Here is a 22,469-nt window from a genome sequence, read left to right as displayed (position 1 = left end):
TTTAAAAAAATAAATTGATAGTATGTCATTGTAAAATTTTTTTAGAATTCAAGAGGTAATTTGATAAAATATGGTTTGATTTACTTCTAATCATGTGTTAAGTATATTTCAATATACATACATTTGATAAAGTCATTGGCCCACCTAAAGTTTTTTATACCCACCAAATTTTCACTTACCAGTGTCACTGTGATAAACTATTTAGGGAAAGTTACAACCAGTACTCCATATTGAAAAAAATACTAAAGATGAATTTAGAACTAACTCTAAAATGATTACATGCCTTTTGCAAGAATTTCCTATATTCACAGAAGACTCTTTAATTGTCCAGCAAGAATGAATATTATGTTGCACCTCTTTTAGATGCAAAAACTAAACAAAATAACTCAAAAGATGTCTCCCACTAAGAAAAGCAAAAGACAACCCTCAGAATAGCAGAAACTTTTATAAATCATAGATCTGGCAAGGGACTTTTGTACAGAAAACTTCAAGAACTCTTACAACTCATTTCTAAAATCAAACCACTCTACTCGGTATGAATCCAGATTTCTCTCTCTTTTAGATTGGGCTCTCACTCTCCTATGCATCTCTCTCACTGAATAAAAAGGTTAAAACTTAAAAAAATAAAAATAAAAACAAACCACTCAGTTTTTTTAAATGAGTAAATAATATCAACATTTTTTTCCAGTGAAGATATACAAATGACCAATAAGCACATGAAAAAAAATGCCTTCAGAGAAACGCAAATAAACATTACAATGAGATTCCACTTCACATCTACTGCTATAGCTAGAATCCAAAAGAAATATAGGGGCCGGCCCTGCGGTGTAGCAGGTAAAGCTGCCGTCTCCAGTGCTGGCATTCCAGCTGCTGCACTTCCAGTCTATCTCTCTGCTGTAGCCTGGGAAAGCAGTGGAATTTGGCCCAGGTCCTTGGGTCCCTACACCCATGTAGGAGACCCAGAGGAAGCTCCTGGCTGCTGGCCTCGGATCTGTACAGCTCTGGGCTTTGCAGATATCTGGGGAGTAAACCATTGGATGGAAGACCTCTCTCTCTCTTTCTCTCTCTCTGCCTTTGAAAAAAATAAGTAAATCTTTGACATCTAAAGAAATACAATGATAGATGTAGGTGTGAATATAGAGAAATTGGAACCCTCACAGACTGCCTCACAGAACATAACTAGTACATGACAAGCACTTATTCTCTTAGTATATAACCGAGAAAAATGAACTGAAACTCAGTCATGGTCTCTCAGATGGGTGGTGTGGAACCAAGTACCTGCTTGGTACTTGAGCCATTACCTGCTGCGTCCCAAGCCTGTACATTAGCAGGAAGCTGGAATCAGCAGCAGAGGCTGCTGCTTACTGTAAGGGTAAACTCCCAACTGTGGTTCCAGGAGACAAAAATGGGAAAGAACAAAGATAACCCCAGCAATGCCACGGAAGCTGTGTTCTGGAGTTTTATCTACAGGCTTTTTTTTTTTTTTTTTTTTTTTTTTTTTTTTTTTTTTTTACAGCTGAGTGGACAGGGAGAGAGAGACAGAGAAAGGTCTTCCTTTGCCATTGGTTCACCCTCCAATGGCTGCCACAGCCGGCGCACCGCGCTGATTCGAAGGCAGGAGCCAGGTGCTTCTCCTGGTCTCCCATGGGGTGCAGGGCCCAAGGACCTGAGCCATCCTCCACTGCACTCCCTGGCCACAGCAGAGAGCTGGCCTGGAAGAGGGGCAACCAGGACAGAATCTGGCGCCCCAACCGGGACTAGAATCCTGTGTGCCAGCGCCGCAAGGTGGAGGATTAGCCTAGTGAGCCGTGGCACCGGCCCTACAGGCTCATTTTAAAAATCACTCAAGTTGTGAGTGCCTGGGTGTACATGGAATTCTCAGCTATAGAAGGAGGTGGGAGCTATAGAAGGAGCCTAGGGTGACTAGGTAAATGTTAGAAATCTTAACGTAAATGTTCTTTTATTCATTTTTTACTGTCCCAGTGAATATTTACTGATTTCTTAAAATTGCTAATGAGAAGATTTAACTATGAATAAAACAGATGAGATTCCTCCCTTATGCAATTTAGGTGGTAAATGACAAGTCGTTGTCACAAGGAATACCAAGAGGAACGTGCAGGGCACCATGAAAATACAAAGAAGGGCTCTAAGGAGGTTTTGGGAACAGGTAAGACTTTCTGGAAGAAATGAGACCATCAACACGAATATGAATAAGCCCAGGTAGGGGAAAGGAAAGTCTGCTGTTGGCAGACAAAACAGAATGGGCAAAAGCAGTAAGAGGAAATTCAGGCAAACAAATGAAAATACAGAAAACCTGGAAGAGCCATTAGACTCTCTAAAGACCAAACATTGGGGCAAGACGCTGTGGCATAGCAGGTAAAGCCACCCCGTGCAGCGCCGGCATCCCGTATGGACACTGGTTCTAGGACGGGCTGCTCCATTTCCAATCCAGCTCTCTGCTATGGCCTGGGAAAGCAGTAGAAGATGGCCCAAGTGCTTGGGCCCCTGCACCGGAGTGGGAGACCTGGAAGAAGCTCCTGGCTCCTGGCTTCCGATTGGCCCAACTCTGGCCCTTGCAGCCACTGGGGAGTGAACCAACAGATAGAAGATCTCCCTCCTCTGCCTCTCAGCAACTCTGCCTTTCAAATAAATAAATAAATATTATAAGATAAAGACTAGACATCTTAGGGAGACTGAATTCCACCTGAAAGGCAGTGGGTGGTCACGGAAACTTTTCATGGTTGATCACCCGCTAGAGAACACAGGCAGGGGTGCGTTCAGGGAACCAGACGAGGCTGAAGTAGTCTGGGAGTCTGGGTGCGGAAAGGCTGGGGAGGAACAACCAGGAGTGATTCCCCCCATTTCCGCATCGGTAACCGCGTGGATGCAGGAGGCATTCCCCGAGGTAGCCTGAAAAGCTGATGCTCGGGTAGCTGCAGTTTGCTGGCTGATGTGCCTTTCTAATTCAAAGTGCGCTCCCCTGATTTGGCTTTAACTTTCCTAAAGATCTCCTCTCTGAGGCACGCCAGCGGACTGCTGGAGCACCCACCACCGCAGGAGAGCCTGCTCGCAAGAGGGAGCCCTTGCACACAACCGCGGAGGAGCGCCCCAGACCGGCTGAACAGGAAGCTTTGAACAGCGAGAGGACCCCGCCTTCCGCGCCTCCGAGCGGAGCCACCCCTGCGGAGCCAGCCACCTGGCGCAGCCCGGCCTCGGCGGCCCGCCTTTGTTGAAGAGCTGGCTCCGCCCCCCGGGGTGGGGAGAGCGAAGGGGCGGGCCCGGAAGGTGCGTCACGTGGCACCGCCCGGCGGCGCGCGGCTCGGCCTGCGTCTTGGCCTCACGTGACCGCCTCCCCAGTCAGCCAATGAGCGAGCGCGGCGGCGAATTTCGAATGGAGTCGCGGTAGTGGCGGGCGGCTGGAGACGGCGCCAGGGACCTGGAGGCCCCGGAGCGCGGGGCTCGGCGCGCGGCAGGGACCCTCGCAGCGTCTCGGGATGACAGCATTGTGCTAGCGGCGGCCCAGGTACCGTGTGGGACGCTCCCGCTTCGCTGCGGAGGAGACCTCGGGTTTTGCAGGAACTGGACGGGGCCCGAGTGACTCCTGCCCAGCCCCCCTCGGGGTCTCCGCCTCGTCCTGCACTGGGGGCCTGCAGCGAGTCGCCCGGACGGAGTGCCGGTCGCGGCTCGGCTGCTGCAGCTGCCCTCTCTCCGGTTGTCGGGGACCCGGCAGAATGGCGTTTCTCCAGCGTTTCCGGAAGTCCCGGGGAGGCCGGGCGGCCATTGTTTCGGACTGCCTGACGTTCCCTTCTTGTCCCGGCTTGTCCCTGCTCCTGCACGGCGGGCGCGGACGCCTGCGAAGGCCAGGCCCGGCCGGCGGCCTCCGCGCTCGAGCAGCCCCTGTGAATCCAGACCCTGTGGACGTTGCAACAGCTCCCTCCTCTCACCGCCCTCTGTTCTATTCCTTCTACCACACCCCCTGTTTCACACCCTCCCCACGGACATGTAATAAAACTCTGAGATAGCAAGGTGCAACTTAGTTAACTGTAACCGTGAAGCTGAATAAGCCTCTGTGTTTAAAATATCGCAGCTGAATGAGCCACCTGTGTGTGGCGTTCAGACATCTGCATGGTGAACCTGAAGCTTCGATGCACCTACCATTAGTGCTTTCAGAAATAGTTTACTATCGTTCTACTGTAAACTTGCCAGGATTTGTTGTACATCCATTAGTAGAAAGGAAATATTTAAATGAGAGCTGCAATATCTGTATTTAAGACCCAAGACCCTGCATATGGGAAAACAAGGCCTAGAGAAAATAATTTTAAAAAAGTAAGACTTAGGAAAATATTTGACTAACTTAGGGAAAATATAATCTAGGGTTAAAATGTTCATGAAAAGTGGTTTGGCATGCTAAAGTATTGAATTTGCAGCAATGAAAGAGTAAGTCTACTTATGTGTTAACATATTCTGTCATTACATGTTTGGCTACTTTTAACTATACTTAAAATAATCTTTATTTAATGTCTTGTGTTCTGTGCTCATAATTTCCTGTGGGACTTAGCAGTCCTGAGCTTTAGCACTAACTTTGAGAATACTATCATGTTCCTGTTCTTTGCAATTCTATTGTTGTTATAATTGTTAAAAGCATATAGAAAGTTTTTAAATAATCCTGAGGATCACCTTAACTTTTTTTTTAAAGAGCAGATATTTACTCCAATTTTTGTTTAAAAGATTTATTTATTTATTTGAAAGGCAAAGTTACAGGGGGCAGAGAGAGAGAGGGGTCTTCCGTCCACTGGTTCACTCCTGAAATGGCCAAAATGGACCTTCTTCCAGGTCTCCCATGCAGGTGCAGGGGCCCAAGGACTTGGGCCATCTTCCACTGCTTTCCCAGAAGTGAAGCAGCCAGGGCTCGAACTGGCACCCATATGGGATGCCAGCACTCTAGGCAGTGGCTTTACCTGCTACACCACAGCACCAGCCCCCATCTTGACTTTCTTGAGGATGTGTACATATCGTAAGTGATGGTGGGTTAAAAGAGTAAAAAAAAAAAAAAAATCAAGAGGGGTTATGGTAGAATGAGTAAAAGCAGAGAGGGCTGAGACAGGAATGACAGTCTAATGTGCATAGTAGTTGGGTAAGTGGTCTGGATTCAAAGAGACTAGAATATTTTCTTTCTGTCCACAGTTCCCTACTCAGTTCTGTGCAGAGACAGCCGGGTGGGGCCTGGTCATTACTGGCCCATGCAAGGTTTATAACTGAGTAACCAAATCTGATAAGTATAAATGGGAGAAGAACTTGAAAACAAAACCCAGCAATATATATAATTGCCTTAGAAATAATGCTATAAGCCCAGGCACTAGAAGTTGGTCATAAATATTATCTGTAATAAAAGTAAATAATGCATCAGTGTAATAAGCATTTGCAGTAATGTCTACCATCTTATAAGCCCCCAGTGAATAGTTGTTTAAGAATGAATAAGTGGCATATTATGGAATCTTTGCCTTGGAACTCTGTATTCAATAAAGCTTTCCTATAAAACACTTGAGTAGGGTAAGATTACACCCAAAATGTTAATGGAATTTTAAAACTGCAAAATTTAAGTTATTTCCAGGTAAGTCTGTGTAATCCACTCTTTATAAACAACCTGTGTTTTCAGTCTTAAGTTTTATATTTGATAATATTGTCTGAGAATGATTACATTTTTATTGTTTTAAATTCTTAGGCAGAAAATGGCAAAGGAAAGGTGCCTGAAAAAATCTTTCCAAGATAGTCTTGAAGACATAAAGAAGCGAATGAAAGAGAAAAGGAGTAAAAATTTGTCTGAGATTGGCAAACGCAAGTCTTTTACAGTTGCACCATGCCAGATAATCAGTAAGAGATTTTTATGTTGTCCTTTTATGTCACTTTTTTAAGTATAAAACTGATGAATTTTTATCCCCTTATAGGCAATACTTCTACACTGCTGAAAAATTACCAAGATAACAATAGAATGTTAGTTTTAGCTTTGGCAAATGAAAAATCCAAAGTGAAAGAAGCCCAAGATACCATCTTCCAGCTGAGAAAACAATGTTACTACCTTACATGTCAGCTATATGCATTGAAAGAAAAACTTGCTTCACAACAAACCAAAGAATCGGCTCAGGTATTTTTGTTAAAAAGGCTGAATTTCTAGTCCAAAAGTTTTCATCAGTGCCTCTTAGCTTTTCTGTATAGTTGGGTTATATCTGGTTGTACATGGGATATCCAAGTGCTTTTGGAGAATCATTGTTACCTACTAGTTAGCTAGATAAGGAAGACTGTACTTTAAGTATCCTGAAGAGTTTGGTGAGCAAAATTTTAATCGGATTCTGTTTGTGTCCAAGGCTAAAAGAATGGGATCAGTTGTGGTCCTGCCAGCCAGAATAGAACACACATGCAGAAAATTTGCTTTAAGGTATTGTTTGTATATTAATTCTGAGAAGAGCCGGTTTCCAGGGAAATTACATAGGGCAAAGAAAGAGAAAAGCAGTGGTGAGTGTCATGTGTTACAGAACAGTTTACTTCTTCCTGGTGACCATCTGTTCACTTTTCCAGGAAAGACAGTTGTATTAGCACTTAGGACAAAAGGCCAGATTAGAAATCCACATCGTGGTGATTAGAGTAGGGGTTTAAGAGGGGACTTTAGAAAGGAATTAAAGTCACCTCTCCATTTACAGAGTCAGTGAAAAGAGTACTTACTTCTGTGTAACTAAGATGATTCCTTATTTTAACTGTGTAAAATAGTATACAATATGTAAATATTGGAGAGGTCTTCAGAAGCTTCATAAAATATGCATGGGTTGAAAAAACTTTTGCACCAAAAAATTTGTCCTTTGATTCCACTTTTCCATGAGGTTTTTGGAATGACCTCAAACATACATACACACATATATACTGTGTACACATATAGTATAGTTGAGAATTGCCTCAATAGGTATGATTTCTTCAGCTTTGTGTGAAAGTAGATTATTTTTAAATTTTTTTCTTAATCTTTCAAAATTTTTTTCCTTGTTCAGTCAACTATTTTAAGGGAGAAATAATCCCTCCAATGGCATTTGAATCTTCCTTCTCCTTTTCCCAAGTTTTCACTGACATCACACAGAAATAGCATGAAATAAATACTCAATGAGATAATAATAAAACAGGAGAAAAATCCTATTCTTACAGGCCCTGTAACATTTATCAATAATTTTTTTGAGTATTAAAACATTTCTTGGGTTGGACATATAGCCTAGCTGTTAAGATACCAGTTAATGAGGCTGGTGCTATGGTGAAGTAGGTTAAGCCTCCACCTATGGTACCAGCATCCTATATGGGTGCTGGTTCAACTCCTGGCTGCTCCACTTCTGATCCAGCTCCTTGCTGATGGCCTGGGAAAGCAGTAGAAGATGGCCCAAGTGCTTGGGCCCCTGCACTTGCACAGGAGACCTGGAAGAAGCTCCAGGCTTCGCATTGGCCCAGCTCCAGCCATTGCAGCTATTTGGGAAGTAGATTAGCAGATGGAAGACCTCTCTCTGTGTGTCTCCCTCTCTGTCTATAACTCTGCTTCTCAAATAAATAAATAAAAATCTTTTTTTTTTTTTTTTTTGACAGGCAGAGTGGACAGGGAGAGAGAGACAGAGAGAAAGGTCTTCCTTTTGCCATTGGTTCACCCTCCAATGGCCGCCGTGGCCGGTGTGCTGCAGCCAGTGCACTGCGCTGATCCGAAGGCAGGAGCCAGGTGCTTCTCCTGGTCTCCCATGGGGTGCAGGGCCCCAGCACTTGAGCCATCCTCCACTGCACTCCCGGGCCACAGCAGAGAGCTGGCCTGGAAGAGGGGCAACCGGGACAAATTCCGGCACCCCGACCGGGACTAGAACCCGGTGTGCCAGCGCCGCAAGCAGAGGATTAGCCTATTGAGCTGTGACATCTGCCAAAATAAATAAATCTTAAAAAAAAAAAAAAAAAGACAAGAGTTAAGATGTTTGCATCCAATATTGGAGTACCTAGTGTTTGTGGGGGTTTTTTGTTGTTTTTTCTTTCTTTTTCTTTTTTTTTTAGATTTATTCATTTATTTGAAAGGTGGAGAGACAGAAATCTATCCACTAGTTTTCTCCCCAAATGGCTGTAATAGCCAGGTATGAGCCAGGCCAAAGGCAGGAGCACAGAACTCCTTCCAGGTCTCCCACGTGGGTGGCAGGTGCCCAAATACTTGGTCCAGTCTCCACTTCCTTTCAAGGTGCATTAGCAAGAAGTTGAATTGAAAGCAGAGCAACTGGGACTCAAACCAGCACTCCAGTGTGGGATGTCTCTGTCCCACAGTGCCAGTCCCAGAGATATGTGGATTTGATTCTGACTCCAGCTTCCTGCTAAAGCACACTTTGGGAAGCAGCAATGATAACTCGAGTAATTATGTTCTTGCCACCCATGTGGGAAACTGGATTCAATTATTGGCTTCAGCTTTGCCCACACTTGCATGCATTTGGGGAATGACCCATGGGTGGAAGCTCTGTCAAATTAAAAAAACAAAAAACAAATATGATGTTAGTTGCTGGGCAGTTGTATTATTAGCATTTAAAACAACAACGTATTTTCTCCCATATAGTTATTAGATGTGTCACTCATTCCTCACCCTCATTCTATATTTGTGCTTCAGTGTTTATCCAATTTAGCAGTAACGAAGAAGGTTGAAGTGCTTTAGTATAAGAATTTTTTTTGCCTACTAGTATCTAATTGTTAGTAATTTCTAATAGGCTTTTGTTCCCTACATTTTATAATAGATCTTTTTAATAATTTACTTTTAAATTATATTACTGTATAATTAAATATTCTTTTCTCCTTTAGTTGTAATACTAGTTTCAATAATACATAATATTGATGCAAAATTTAAAACTTTAATGATTATTTCTGATTGTTTCATATGAGCAGTTTTAGCCTTTTTGTTTTTTGTTTTGTTTTTGTTTTTGTTTTTGTTTTTGTTTTTGTTTTTGACAGGCAGAGTGGGCAGTGAGAGAGAGAGAGACAGAGAGAAAGGTCTTAGTTTTAGCCTTTTATAACATTAAAACATGATATATGCATCAAATCTCAGAAAAAAATTGTCCAGATTCCTAGAAAGGCTTCTTAAGAATCAGGCTTTAATCAAACTTCTTAGGAATCGCACCTTCCTAGCACAGATATACAATTGGCCTCATGTGTGCTTGTGTTCCATCTTCCCTCTTGTTGCAGTGGCCGAAGTGTCCCTACTCTTCATTTGAGGCCAAGTCCTCCTGTGTCAGATTCCCTCCCTCTCACTTCCTCTAGGACTTTTCTCCTGGACTCCTCCATGCGTTTCCCTCTTACTGAATCATGTTAGCCACCACACAAGTGTACCTTACCATCTCTTACCTTAAGAGCAAGTGAAAATAAATGAAACCTCTCCCAGTCTCTCCTTATTTCCCTGCTTCCCTTCACAAGAGAACTTTTCCAAAGAGAAAAAGGCACTCCTTCTCTTCACTTTCTCAGCTTCCATTCACATTTGAAACCACTGTTATCTTGCTTTGCTCCCTACCATTCTATTTGAGAGGCAGAGAGAAATCTTCCGTCCGCTGGTTCACTCCCCAAGTGGCCACAACAGGTGAAGTTGGGCCTGTCCAAAACCCGGAGCCAGGAGCTTCTTCCAGGTCTCCAGCGCAGGTGCAGGGCCAAACTTGTGTCATCTTCTGCTTTCCCAGGACATAGCAGAGAGCTGGATCAGAAGTAGAGCAGGCAGGACTCGAACTGGCACCCATATGCAATACCAGCACTGTAGGCGGTGGCATTACCTGCTACGCCACAGTACCAGCACCCCCCCCAATTCATTTTAAAAGAGCCCTTCAACCTCAATTGTTCTCTTGCGTTTTACCTTCATACCATAGTATTTCCTTCATAGTATTGTACTTCCTTCATAGCATTTGCCACTATGTGCAATTATACATACATGATGATCCTTCACAAAGTTTTGGAAAAATAGGATTAAAAGATAAGTTTATTTTCTGCAAAAAAAAAAAAAATTGAGGGGATGGCATTGTGGCAGAGCTGCTTAAGCTGCCACTTGCAATGCCAGCATCCCAAATGAGCAGCCATTTGGGTCCCAGCTCCTTTTATTATTATTATTTTTATAGAATTATTTTTATTTATTTGAAAGACAGTTACAGAGAGAAGTAGAGCCAGAGAGAGAGCGGTCTTCCATTCCGCTGATTTACTCCCCAAATGACCGCAACGGCCAGAGCTGAGTTGCTCAGAAGCCAGAAGCTTCTTCTAGGGCTCCCACATGGGTGCAAGGGCCCAAGGACTTGGGCCATCTTTTACTGCTTTCCTAGACCATAGCAGAGAGCTGGATCGGAAGAGGAGCAGCCAGGACTCGAACCGGTGCCCATATGGGATGCTGGTGCTGCAGGCTGGGACTTTAACCCACTGTACCACAGCGCCAGCCCAAGGGTCCCAGATCCTTACTAATGTGCCTGGGAAAGCAGTGGAAGATAGCTCAAGTGTGGCCTCTGCCACACACATGAGAGACCTGGATGGAGTTCCTATCTCCTGGATTCAGCCTGGCCTAACCCAGGCCATTGTAGCTGTTTAGGGAGTAAACAAGCAGATGGAATATATACCTCTGTGTGTGTGTGTTTGTCTCCTTCTCGCTGTAACTCTGCCTTTCAGATGGATAAATTTTTTAAAAATTTGAAATCCTGCATAATTTTTAATGCATATTTCCCATGAAGTTTTGAAGACACTCAATATACTTATATCATTGTTCTTTTTCGATTTTCTCTCCCTAGTCTGGAAGGTAACCTTTAGGAGAGTAGGAGTTCGTTTTTTGGCTGTTATAATCTCAGTTCCTAAATTAGTGCATGACACCATAGTGGATTCAGTGTGTACAAGGGTACTTCAAAAAAAATTGTGTAAAATAGAATTAAAAAGATGGTCTGCTTTCAGTGCAAAAAAAAACTTTGAAATCCATGTATACCTGGGAGTCTCCTAAAAGTTCATAGAAAATGTATATTTTGAAAAAACCATTGATTTCAAATTTTTTGCAATAATAAACTTGCCTCTTAGTTCCATTGTCCCCAGACTTTTTGAAATTCATTCACATTTTGTTGGATAAATGAATACTTTGCTCTGAATATTTCCATTCTAACCATGTTTTCTTTTGTTCTAATACATTAACAGAACCAGGAAATATTTCCCTCTGGAATGGACTCCATTGGTGATGACAACTCCAGGGATTTATTTATGATGGATTTACCGTTAGTATCCAGTTCACTATTTTGATTATTAATACTAAGATTTAATTCTGTGATTCATTTATGAGAAAATTTGCATTATTCTGATTGATATTTGGAGTCTGATGCTTTCTGTATAGAGAATATATTCAAGAGAATTTTGTATGGTGAAATTGTATTATGTATAACCAAGCTAAAGCTTTTTTTTTTTCTTATATTTAGTTACTTCTTTGATGCTAGGGATAAGAAGTTTAACTACAATTTTTAAACTCCCTTCAGTTAGATTTTTCTCTAATGTGTCTTTATTCTGAAGTGATGATATTTCGCAGTTCCCACAAAAATAGTATGGTTTAGAAAAAAATATACAATAAAACATCGAATTTAGTATAGTTATCAAACTGTCTTGCTAATCCACTTCCTTTTATCATTAGAGCCATATACTTTCTTCCTCTTCTTTTGCATCAAGTATACTTTGTTTGTTTATGAATTATTGAGATTTAATTACATACAATAAAATACACCTGTCTTTATTACACAGTTCAATGAGTCTGACTAATATATATGTCTATAGACCCCAAATGTCAATTAAGATAACAGAATACTGCCCTCACTGTAGCCTAAGATATCTCAGTTTTAGTACTATTGTCATTTTGGGCCAGATAATTCTTGTTGTAGAGGGCTGTCTGTGCATTATGGGATGTTTAACAGCATCCTTGGCCTCTACCTATTCAATGCTGCTGACAGCCCTCTCCCTCATTTGTGAAAGACAAAAATGACTCCAGACATTGCTAAATATCCCCTGGGAAGCATTGGCCTGGTTAGAACTGCTGCCATACACAATTCCCTCATAGTCCTTTCAAGTCTAAACCTCTTCTTACAGAAGCAACGACTAATGTGACTTCTGTCCCCATTGATTACTTTTAATCACTAGTAGTTCTCAAACTGTTGAACTTTAAGATATTTGTGTTATGGGCAAAAAGTAAGATGAGGTAGTCAAGTTTTTTTGTAAGATTTCTAAAGTGGTTATTAGTTACTACCGCTCTACTCATATCTGTTACCTAATCCTATATTTAGTTTTCAATGTCTAGATTAGAAAGTCTCCATAAAAAATAAAAATAAAATTGTAATTAGGATGAAACTACCAATAATAGGATTATATCATAAAGAAAATTTCTTGTTTTGTGAGTCAAGGAAGAATAAGATTTTAGAAGAAAATGAGCAGTATTAAACAACTTCTGGAAAGTTTGATAGTTAAACACCATAAAAGCATGTATTACCAACACATCACAGCTCCACTAATGATAAAGCAGGCTTCTAAAAAGATGAGTAGCCAAACCGCATTTTTTGAAAAAGTAGGTCAATTCTGATTGGTTGTTCCTCCAGTCAAGTGAAATTGAATTACGATGTTTTTTTTAGTTGGAACTATTCAACTTGACACTTTAATTCTTCCAGTTGGAATTGACTGTCGTCACCAAATCAGCCTGCCTATAATTAGTGTAAGTTGTTTGGTTTCCTTTGATACAGAAGTGATATATTAATTTGGAATGGAATCATAAAATGATACTGAAGGAAAGATTAAAAACCTAACTTAGGAAAATGTTGTTTGTTTTTATTAAATAGCTGCTAAATACATTTACCTTTTATTGGTATTTTCTAAGGCAAGTGGCTCTTCAAGAAACTGACCTTCCAGGACAAGAAGAATCTTTTCGCATTGGAGGTAATCAAAGTTAAACTCTAAAAATATTATGAAGGGCAAGATCTTTAAGAGAAAAATAATATAATTAAATTTTCCTAATTCTTTGTTTAACTTTTTAAATCTGTTCACTGGTATTCTGTTTAAAGCAAATGTGTTTATTTTACAAAGAATCATAGGTTTAAAAATACATCTATCCATCGTGTCAGGTTTCCAGTTTGAAACCTTAGCTATGGCTGTGAATGCATTTCAGTGAGCCCTACTATCTGTGGGTTAAGCTTGGACATTTTGCATGTAGTATCTCACTTCACCCTCACAATAACCTTAGAATAGAAGTCTAGTTAGTCTCATTTTGTATAAACTCAAAAGAAGTGAAGCATCTCACAGGAAGCAGCTTGCCTGATAGGAGCTGGAGTTTTAAGTTCAAAGCTGAACTCCAAAGGCAGGCCCTTCTAGATACTTCGCTTAAATTGACGTTTCTCAGTTCTCAGAGATCAACTGTTGTACTAGACTAAGCTTTGAAAAAGGGATAATGCTTGAGCAATCAAAACCAGATGAATTCTGTCTCTTTTTCTAAAAATACAGATTGTGCTTCATACCTGAAAGGTTTTCCAATTATCCAAATATTACTCATTTTTCAAAGAACAGCTTCGCTCTGCTGTCTCAGTGTGTTTGTCCCACTTGGGAATATGAGGTTCCTTTTCTCTGAATCTATGCTTTAATAGGTACTATTCATTTTTCTTTAAAGCTTTAAGCCAGAAACACACAAAACTCTGTGTTAGAATATTTCTAAAGACTATGTAAGATTGTCTCCTAGGTCAGATATGAGCAGTCAGCTGATCATTGATAATGTGAATAGATGTGAATATTAAATTTCCCAGATTTCTATTTTTACAGTAAGTATAGAGAAACTACAAAATGACTTTTCAGTTCTGTTTTTAATGTTGAATTCTAAGATTCTTGAAATTCAATTTTCCAAAAAGTAAAACTGTTTTTCTCATTTTTTTTTTTAACTTCTCAGAGCAAATGCCTGTGATTCCTCAAGACACACTGGGAATTGACTTTAATTCAGATGAAACTAAGTCCAGTTTTAATATCTTACCTAGAACTGTATCTCTCCGTCGCCATTTAAAAAGCCATTTTAACAGTCCAAGTCAGCTTGATACCTTGGATGATTTTGAAGCTAGTCATTTGGCAGAGCAGACTTTTGAAATGGAAAGAATTAGCTATGTAGACCAGTTAGTAAACATACACATGCCTGAACATGTGAAACAAAATGTGTGTCAGTGGAACAAGGACCAAATTAATGTATCACCAAAGATGATTCACCCAGGAAAGTTCACTAAACTAAAAGAAGTCATTTTGGAACCCAAATCTGAACAAACTGAAAGTAAGCATAAACATACACAACAGAAAAAAAGAGAAGAAAAGCGAAAAGCTAACAGAAGGAGAAAATCAAAACCCTTGTCAAAGTATAAAGGATACAAGCTTACAAATAAAAAAACTGTTTCCAAAAAAGAATTGAATGAATCTGTCAGTTCTAGTGATGCTTACAATTTCAATTTGGAAGAAGGAATTCATCTAACTCCTTTCCGACAAAAAATGAACAATGATTCTAATAAAGAAGAAAATAGCAATAAGACTGAAGTGAGTGACTGTGAGTCAAGTGGTTCTGGGGATGACTCTGATGACCTCTATTTGCCCCCTTGCAAATCCACTCAAAATCTCTCCGACAAATCAGATAGACCAGTCACGAGACCTCGATCTAAAAGAACATTAAAATATACTGATGAAAAAGATACAGGGGGTTCTGTGGATGAAAAAGACACTGAGGGTTCTATGCCAATGAGAACTCCTGCCAGTAAGTGATCTACTTGTTTGCCTGCATTTTTAATGTTTATGATAAATGATCGCTCCCAATGCTTATATACTATACTTACCATCTGTTTCTCTGGGGGAGGTTAGAGACTTACCATCTGGCTCTGGGGGAAGTTACAGTCTGATTAAAGTGAGGGTTTGGGGGTGGAAATCGCAGTTGTGTTGCTCTGACCTACTTCAAGCTAATGTAAATCCTCTTTAACAATAAATATTTCTTATAATGGAGACCCCATTTTTATTTTCAGTAAGTAGGGGTTTGAATTAAAAGATCTTCTACACCCAAACCTGAAACTCTCTTGAAAATTAAATTGGACTTGACTGTAATAATGTAATTTTAATGCTTTTGCTTTATATTTAATTTGACAAGAACCATGATTTGAAATAATTTGCTAGTTATTGAAGGTAGCCTAACAAGAACTAGAAATTATTTCCTGAATTTACAGAAAATATTCTTTTATAAGAATATAAACTGGCTCAGAAAATCTTGCTTTTATTATATCAAAAACAGTTCAAATGTTAGCAGTACAGCCTACACCTGTCCACAAAGATTCTAATCTGAGACTTTTAGTTAGTAAAACTTAACCATATATAGTCAGGTTGTATCATTCACAAAACAACTCTATGGGACAGGTGTTATGGTGTACCACTTGGGTCTTCTGTATCCCATATCAAGGTGCCTGGGATGAAGTGCCACCTCTACTTCCAGTCTAGCTTCCTGTACAATCTGGGAAGCAGCAGATGTCTTAAGTACTTGGGCCCCTGCTGCCCACATGGAGGACCCAGATGGAGTTCCTTGTTCCTGGTTTCAACTCTTACAGGCATTTAGGGGAGTGAACCAGAGATGGAAAATCTCTTTCTGTCACTCTGCCTTTCAAATAAAGAAAAACTTTTTTTTTTTTAACTGTCACGTATAGGTATCATCATACTTGTTTTGTTTATAAGAAAACTAAAGCCTTTAAACAAGTAAAGAACTTTCTGTTTTATTTATTGCGTTTCAGAGGCAGAGAGACAGAATTCCCATTTGCTGGTTCACTTCCCAAATGCCCACAACAGCCAGGGGTAAGCCAGGCAAAATTTAGGGTGTGAGAAATCAGTCTGGGTCTCAGCTGCAGAAACCCAACCATTTGAGCCTTACCTGCTGCCTCCCAGGATAGACATTAGCAGGAAGCTGGAACTGGGAGCAGAGATGGCACTCAAACCTGTGTACTCTAATGTGGAATGCAGGTCTCCCAAGAAGTGTCCTAACAACTAGGCGAAACATCTGTCCTTGAAGTAGCTTTCTAGTTCAGCAGTTAAGCAGGAGGAACATACAAATAATCTTTTTTTTTATGTATTAGAATAAATAAAACTATTGGCAAAATACTGATTGTTACTGAAATTGAGTAACAGGATTTATTATACTATTATGGCCATCTTTATGTACATTTAAAAATGTTCATAATATATTTTTAAAATAAAAAGAATATACTCTAAAATACTGTTACCCAGTGTTTGGTCCCTGGAACTACCAGCATTGGGATCACCTGTCAACTTTGCAGAAATGTAGACCCTCAAACCATGTTCCATTTCCATGAATCAAAATTTAAAAGTTTATTTATTTATTTGAAAGTCAGAAATATGGAGAGGGAGAGAGAGAGAGAGAGCTCTTCCATCCAGTGGTTCACTCCTCAGAAGGCTGCAATGGCTGGGCCTGGGCCAGGCCGAACCAGGAGCTGGAAGTTTCTTTGGGTTTCCCTTATGGGTGGATAGGGCCATCTTGGGCCATCTTTCACTCACTGCTTTTCTCAGCCATTAGCAGGGAGCTATGTCAGAAGTAGAGCAGCTGGGACATGAACTGGTGCCTGTTTGAGATTCCGGCGTTAGAGGCAGCAGCTTTACCTATTGTACCACAGTGTCAGCCCCCAGAATTTGCATCTTCTGGGTTCATATTCTCATTACAGTTTGGAAAGCCTTACTCTGGAGTCTAGAAATGGATCTGATGTTGTTGCTTAGACAAACTGAAGGTTAGAATAATAAACCTAGTACAATTTACTTATGTGGCAACAATAAAAAGAAACCATACTATTGGAAACCCAGATAACCCTGGAGCATATGACTGGCTAGTATAAAATCATTTCAGATTTATAATTTCATTTTTCTTGGGATATAACTTTCTTTCTAAAGCTATTTAAAGAGATTGTGGGGGCCAGTGCTGTGGGGCAGTGGGTTAATGCCCTGGTCTGAAGCGCCGGCATCCCATATGAGCATCGGTTCGAGACCTGGCTGCTCCACTTCTGATCCAGCTCTCTGTTATGGCCTGGGAAAGCAGTAGAAGATGGCCCAAGTCCTTGGGCCCATGCACCAACGTGGGAGACCTGGAAGAAGCTCCTGGCTCCCGGCTTCAGATCAGTGCAGCTCTGGCCATTGCAGCCAATTGAGTAAACCAGTGGATGGAAGACCTCTCTCTCTCTGTCTCTCCTCTCTCTGTAACTCTTTCAAATAAATAAATAAATCTTTAAAAAAAAAATAGATTGTGGTACAGTGTTGTCACTGTGTGCTAGGCATCTGCCTCCTAATGTAGATGTAGCTCCAATATTAAATAACTTGGATGTTTATGACAGGAAAACCCTGGTTAACTTTTCAATATATGAACTTCACAAGGAGGAACCCCTCTTTTCCTGGTTTATGCAGAGGCTGTGATTTAGTATTTAATAGGATGAATGTAAGTGACTTTATAAGACCATATGAAGCCATTTGTGAAAATCTTTATTGAAAGAAAAAGAGAGGCCTTAATGATTCTAAATAGCAAGGTGGAACTAAAATAAAATTCTTGGGGCAAGCATTTGGTGCAACAGTTAAGTTGCCACTTGGGATACGCACATCCTGTATCACAGTCACTGGATTCAAGTCCCGGTTCTACTTCTGATCCAGTTTCCTGCTAATGCATGCCTGGGAGGTTAGGTGGTTGAGTCTTTGTCATCCACAAAAGAGACCCAGATTAACTTTCCAACTCCCTGCTTTGACCTGGCGCCAACAGTCAATATCTTTGTATCTCTTTCTTTCTCTATCTCTCTGTCTTTCAAATAAATAAGTAGATATTTTTTAAATGAAATTCTGTAGGTTATGTAAGCTAATTCATAATGCCCAGCCCATCCCGAAAGAATTTTAAGTTTTAGTTTAGTTCTTCATGTCTGTCGTACATATTTAATATTTCAACATTATCTGGTTTGAAAGGAAGAAAAGAAAATGATTAAAATGTCTAAATAACCTGTGTTATGAAGTACCAGATTTTGTGTACATATGGGTTATATAACTGAGTACAATTTTAGTTCTGTTTTTTTTTTTTTTTTTTTTTTTAATTTTTTTAGCCATATTCAGTAAAAGGTTGTTTTTGTAGGTACCACACCATCTGGAACTCACCAGTCACCTCATTTTAGCCTGAAGGATATCACCAATGTCCTCTTGAATCCTGAAGTGAGAATCAGAAGACTTTCTCTTTCTCCAGAAGCAAATACAGAAAGCATGGCAGTGTCTCTGCCTAAGCGCAGGTGCACAACCAGCGTGAACTATAAGGAGCCCACACTTGCTTCGTAAGTGTTTGATTTGTAAGAACTCATTTTCAGTGATACACTTTGGGGTAGTATAGCCATGGAGCTTTGTTCAAGAATAAGTCTTATTTGAAATGCAAAATATGATTAGAAAACTGAAGTGGGAGTGTTAAATTTGGCATGTTTTATAGTAATTTTATACTGAAGAGCTTATAATTAATTATGCCTAAGTTCTCTTTTTACTCTTTTAGGAAACTGAGAAGAGGGGACCCTTTTACAGACTTGTGTTTCTTAAATTCTCCTATTTTCAAGCAGAAAAAAGATTTGAGACATTCTAAAAAGAAAAGTATGAGGAAAACACAGTGAAATTTGGGTTGGTTGCTGCTTGAATTCATCCCTCACCCCTTTCCATTGCTCCAAGACAGAGTTTGTCAGCACTCAAGCAGGAAAAACTCTTGCCTTGGAATATGCTCTTAACAGGACTTCAGCTCATACACATTTTTCAAAGATGTGTTTCGAATGTGATGTTTTATCATAGCCTTAATAAATTTGATTTATTTTTCCTTTTGCCTATAAACTGAACTTGAGCACTAAAATTGTTTAGATTTCTTATGCTGCCTAACACTTTGATTTTATTAAAAGCATATACTACATTTTTTGAAATTAATTATTATTCAAATTAAGTTTTAATTTTAAGTTTCTGGCATCTTTGTTTTTCCCATAAGTGGAGGGATACTAGAGTAGATTTTTTTTTAAGACAGGATGAAGATCTTTTGAAAATCCCTGTATAGTTTTGAGAAAGTAAGTCTTGACATTCACAGTAAGTATATTCTGAGTTGTTTGTGGATCCCTTATACCACTGTTGAATTTAATGTTTCAGAATCATGATTAGAGGATTGATGGTTGTTTAATCTGAGAGACTAGTTAAGTGACTAGTTCTGACTCCCAAGTTCTGGGTGTATATTATTCAAAGTGATGCCTCAACAGAACCATAAATAATTATTCCAGGATAGCTCCTTATTTAGTTAAAAATCTCAAGTGTTATATGTGTGAATCCGAAGGGCTTTTCTGTAATTTTGACTAGCCAATGTAAGGGAAGATTAATTCAGAAAGTTTGTACATACCTCTTTAAACTTCTAAATCAATGTAAGTATCCAATTTTTAAAGAGCAATAAAGTTTGTGTAAAATAGTACATATGTATTCCTGTAGCTCTTTAAATATCAAAAGAATATCTATCTAGTTGTCTTAGTTTCTAGTCTTTGCTATTCTCATCGTTGTACACTTCCTCTCCTTTCCCCTTCTGTGTTCTCTGTAGTCGTTGCCAAGAAACTCAACTTCCCCTCCATACTCTCAACCCTACTTTTCCTTCTTATAACTTTTCATTGTGCAATCACCAGGTCTGTAATCAAGAAACTGTAATTTTACTAGGTGGATTTTCTAATCTTGATTTCAAATTTTCTTGACTACGTTTCCATCTCTGTGAGTTCCATGTCAGTCACACCTAGAATCCTTTCTCATCACCCAAATTTGTTATCCCCTGTGGTATCTGGGGCAAATACAGCCTGATTTTGGATGTTTTTAAATGGTTGAAAAAAATCAAGAACTTGAGATCAATGTTGGTGGTATGAAACACTGACTTTCAACCCCAGTGAATTGCTTATATAACATCTTTGGTCTTGCCTCTTAGCCTAAGAAACCTGAAATACTCACTTTGTTTCCCTACCCCAAAATTTGGCAACTGCCACTCTAAACCGTTGACTGACTTCACTTTCGCTTTGTAAATCATGTTCTTCTGACACTTTCTCTTACTTTCATCTTTCCCTGCATCCCTAGCATCATCCATTATCCTACAATCTACGTTAAAGTTTCTGTACTTTGAATGTTTCTATATTCTTGCTATAGTGTGTAATCGTAGTCTGTTGTTTTGTATTTTAACATTGTGTATGAATGTTACATTGTACATCTCCTTTTACAGCTAACTTTGAGATTTATCCATGTTGGCAGAAATGGATTATTTTCATAATTGTACAGTATTTTGGTATGTAAATAAACCAGACAGTTCTTTTGAATTGTGTTTCTATTTTTTTCATTGTTTACAAATTAATGTTGAAATGGATTCTGTGCATACTAGTGCATATGTACACAATATCTTCATGGGATTGGTGCCTAGAAATGGAGCTGCCCAGTTGCAAGAGTATATTGAGCTCTAACTTTACTGTGGCTTAGCAAATTCTCTATGACGATAGTACCAATTCTCTTTTCATAAGGAGGATATGACTCTCCCAACAGCAGTTTATAAGTTCCACTGTCCCGACACATTATTAATCTCTTGGTGTTATTAGACATTAAAATTAACCAAGCTGGGATAGAGTTTTAGACTGACAGGTAAAATACCTATGAAGACACATATATCCCCCCAATATGGGAGTACTTAGGTTCAACACCTGCCTCTAGTACCCGACTCCAGCTTCCTGCAAACGCAGACCCTGGGAGGCAATAGTGATGGCTCAAGTAGGTTGATTCCTACTATGTGGGAGACTTGCATTGCATTCCTGACTCCTGATTTCAGTGCCCAGCCCAGCCCCGGGCCAAGGTGTGCATGTGGGAAATGAACCAGCAGGTGGAGGCTAGCACATTCTCGTTCTCTCCTCCTGTTCGCAATAAATAAAATTCAACAAGAAAAGGTGTGTAAATGGTTTCTTTTTAATTGTTGAGGTTTTATCTCATTGATTCAAATACTTATGAGAGTTGAAGTGTTTATTGACTATTATTTCTTCCTCTATGAATTACTTATTGTATCTGGCCACTTTTCCACCAAGTTCTGGGGGCTGGTGTTGTGATACGTCATGTTAACACTGGCATAACATATCAGAGTACAGCTGTTTTGAGTGTTGGCTGTTCCAGTTCTGATCCAGCTCTCTGCTATTGTGCCTGAGAAAGCACTGGATGATCATGGTGCAAGTTCTTGGGTCTACCACCCATGTGGCTTCAGTGTGGCACAGCCCTGGCTTGATGTGGCCATCTGGGGAGTGAACCAGCAGATGGAAGATCCTCTCTGTCCCTCTCTGTTGCTCTGCCTTTCCAATGAGTGAAGCTTTTTACTTTTTTAAGTATAAGTCATTCCTATATTCTATATACCATTCCTTTTACTTATACAAGTTAAAAAATTTGTCCTTATTCTCTACTCTTTAGCTTTTTAACCTTATGTTTTGCTGTTTAGAAGCCTTAACCAGTAGTATCCTCTTAAGGTTTTGTGTGAAATTTGCAGTTCTATTTTCACTGGAAGTGTTAAACCACATGGCCTTCATTTTTCTGTTTCCCGCAGCAGCTGCATCATTTTACATTCCCACCAGCAGTGCACAAGGGCTCCAGTGTCTCCACATCCTCAGCAACACTTACTTTTTCTTTCTTTGAGTTGTCATACAAATGGGTGTGAAATGATACTGTGGTTTCATTTTGTGTTTCTTTAGTGATAAGTGGTGGTGTTGTACATCATGTGCTTATTGACCATTTCCATATCATCTTTGGAGAAATTATTATTCAACTCCAATGCCCATTTTTGAGCTGGGTTTTTTATTCTTAGATTGTAATTATATATCCTGGATATTAATCACTCATCAGATATATGATTTCCTAACAATTTCTCCCGTTCTGTGTACTACTCTTACTCTGTTGATAGAGTTGTTTTGCAAAAGTTTTGTATTTCGATTGAATCTAATTTACCTAGTTTCCCCTTTTATTGCCTATGCTGTTTGTGTCATGTCCAAAAAATCAAAACCAAACACAATAACTAAGCATTTTTCCTCCTTGTTTTCTTTGAAGTCACAACTTTTTTAGATACATGGGTGGAGTTTGTTTGCTAATAGTTTGTTAAGGATTTCTTGCATTCATGTAAAGTAAAATCTGCCTATATCATTTCCCTGTATACATCTTGTATTTTTGGGCTCAAGGCTACACTAGCCTCATAAATTAACTGAGAATCTTTTTGCTCTGTGGGAACAAATTGCATCTATTGATGGTTTGATTTAACTGGTCACTAAAAATCCTTATCCTTATAAAATCTAATAAGTTCTCCAATTTTTCTTGAATCTATTTACATTAAAATTTGAAACTACATTTATTGTGTTAACAGCTAC

At 39.7% G+C, this 22,469-nt stretch overlaps 1 protein-coding gene across 1 annotated transcript; it reads left to right on the top strand.

Moving 5' to 3' along the window:
- Positions 1–3,402: 3,402 nt before the first annotated feature.
- Positions 3,403–20,384, top strand: SGO1 (shugoshin 1). The gene is made up of 8 exons (XM_062215204.1): positions 3,403–3,523; positions 5,723–5,871; positions 5,946–6,142; positions 11,182–11,258; positions 12,893–12,951; positions 13,949–14,788; positions 18,182–18,374; positions 18,584–20,384. The coding sequence occupies exons 2-8, from the start codon at positions 5,730–5,732 to the stop codon at positions 18,696–18,698; spliced, it is 1,623 nt and encodes a 540-aa protein (XP_062071188.1). The 5' UTR covers positions 3,403–3,523; positions 5,723–5,729; the 3' UTR covers positions 18,699–20,384.
- The last annotated feature ends 2,085 nt before the right edge of the window (positions 20,385–22,469 follow it).

The sequence above is a fragment of the Lepus europaeus genome, chromosome 2 (assembly GCF_033115175.1).
Source record: "Lepus europaeus isolate LE1 chromosome 2, mLepTim1.pri, whole genome shotgun sequence".
Taxonomy (NCBI): domain Eukaryota; kingdom Metazoa; phylum Chordata; class Mammalia; order Lagomorpha; family Leporidae; genus Lepus; species Lepus europaeus.
The sequence above is the reverse complement of the archived record's forward strand: the minus strand, read 5'-3'. Positions and strand labels throughout refer to the sequence as shown.

Bases quoted from the DNA above. Each gene is read 5' to 3' on its own strand.
- SGO1 (XM_062215204.1), top strand. From the start codon at position 5,730: ATGGCAAAGGAAAGGTGCCTGAAAAAATCTTTCCAAGATAGTCTTGAA. The intron at 6,143-11,181 runs GTATTTTTGTTA...ATACATTAACAG, and splicing joins AAACCAAAGAATCGGCTCAG to AACCAGGAAATATTTCCCTC. The intron at 11,259-12,892 runs GTTAGTATCCAG...GTATTTTCTAAG, and splicing joins TTATTTATGATGGATTTACC to GCAAGTGGCTCTTCAAGAAA.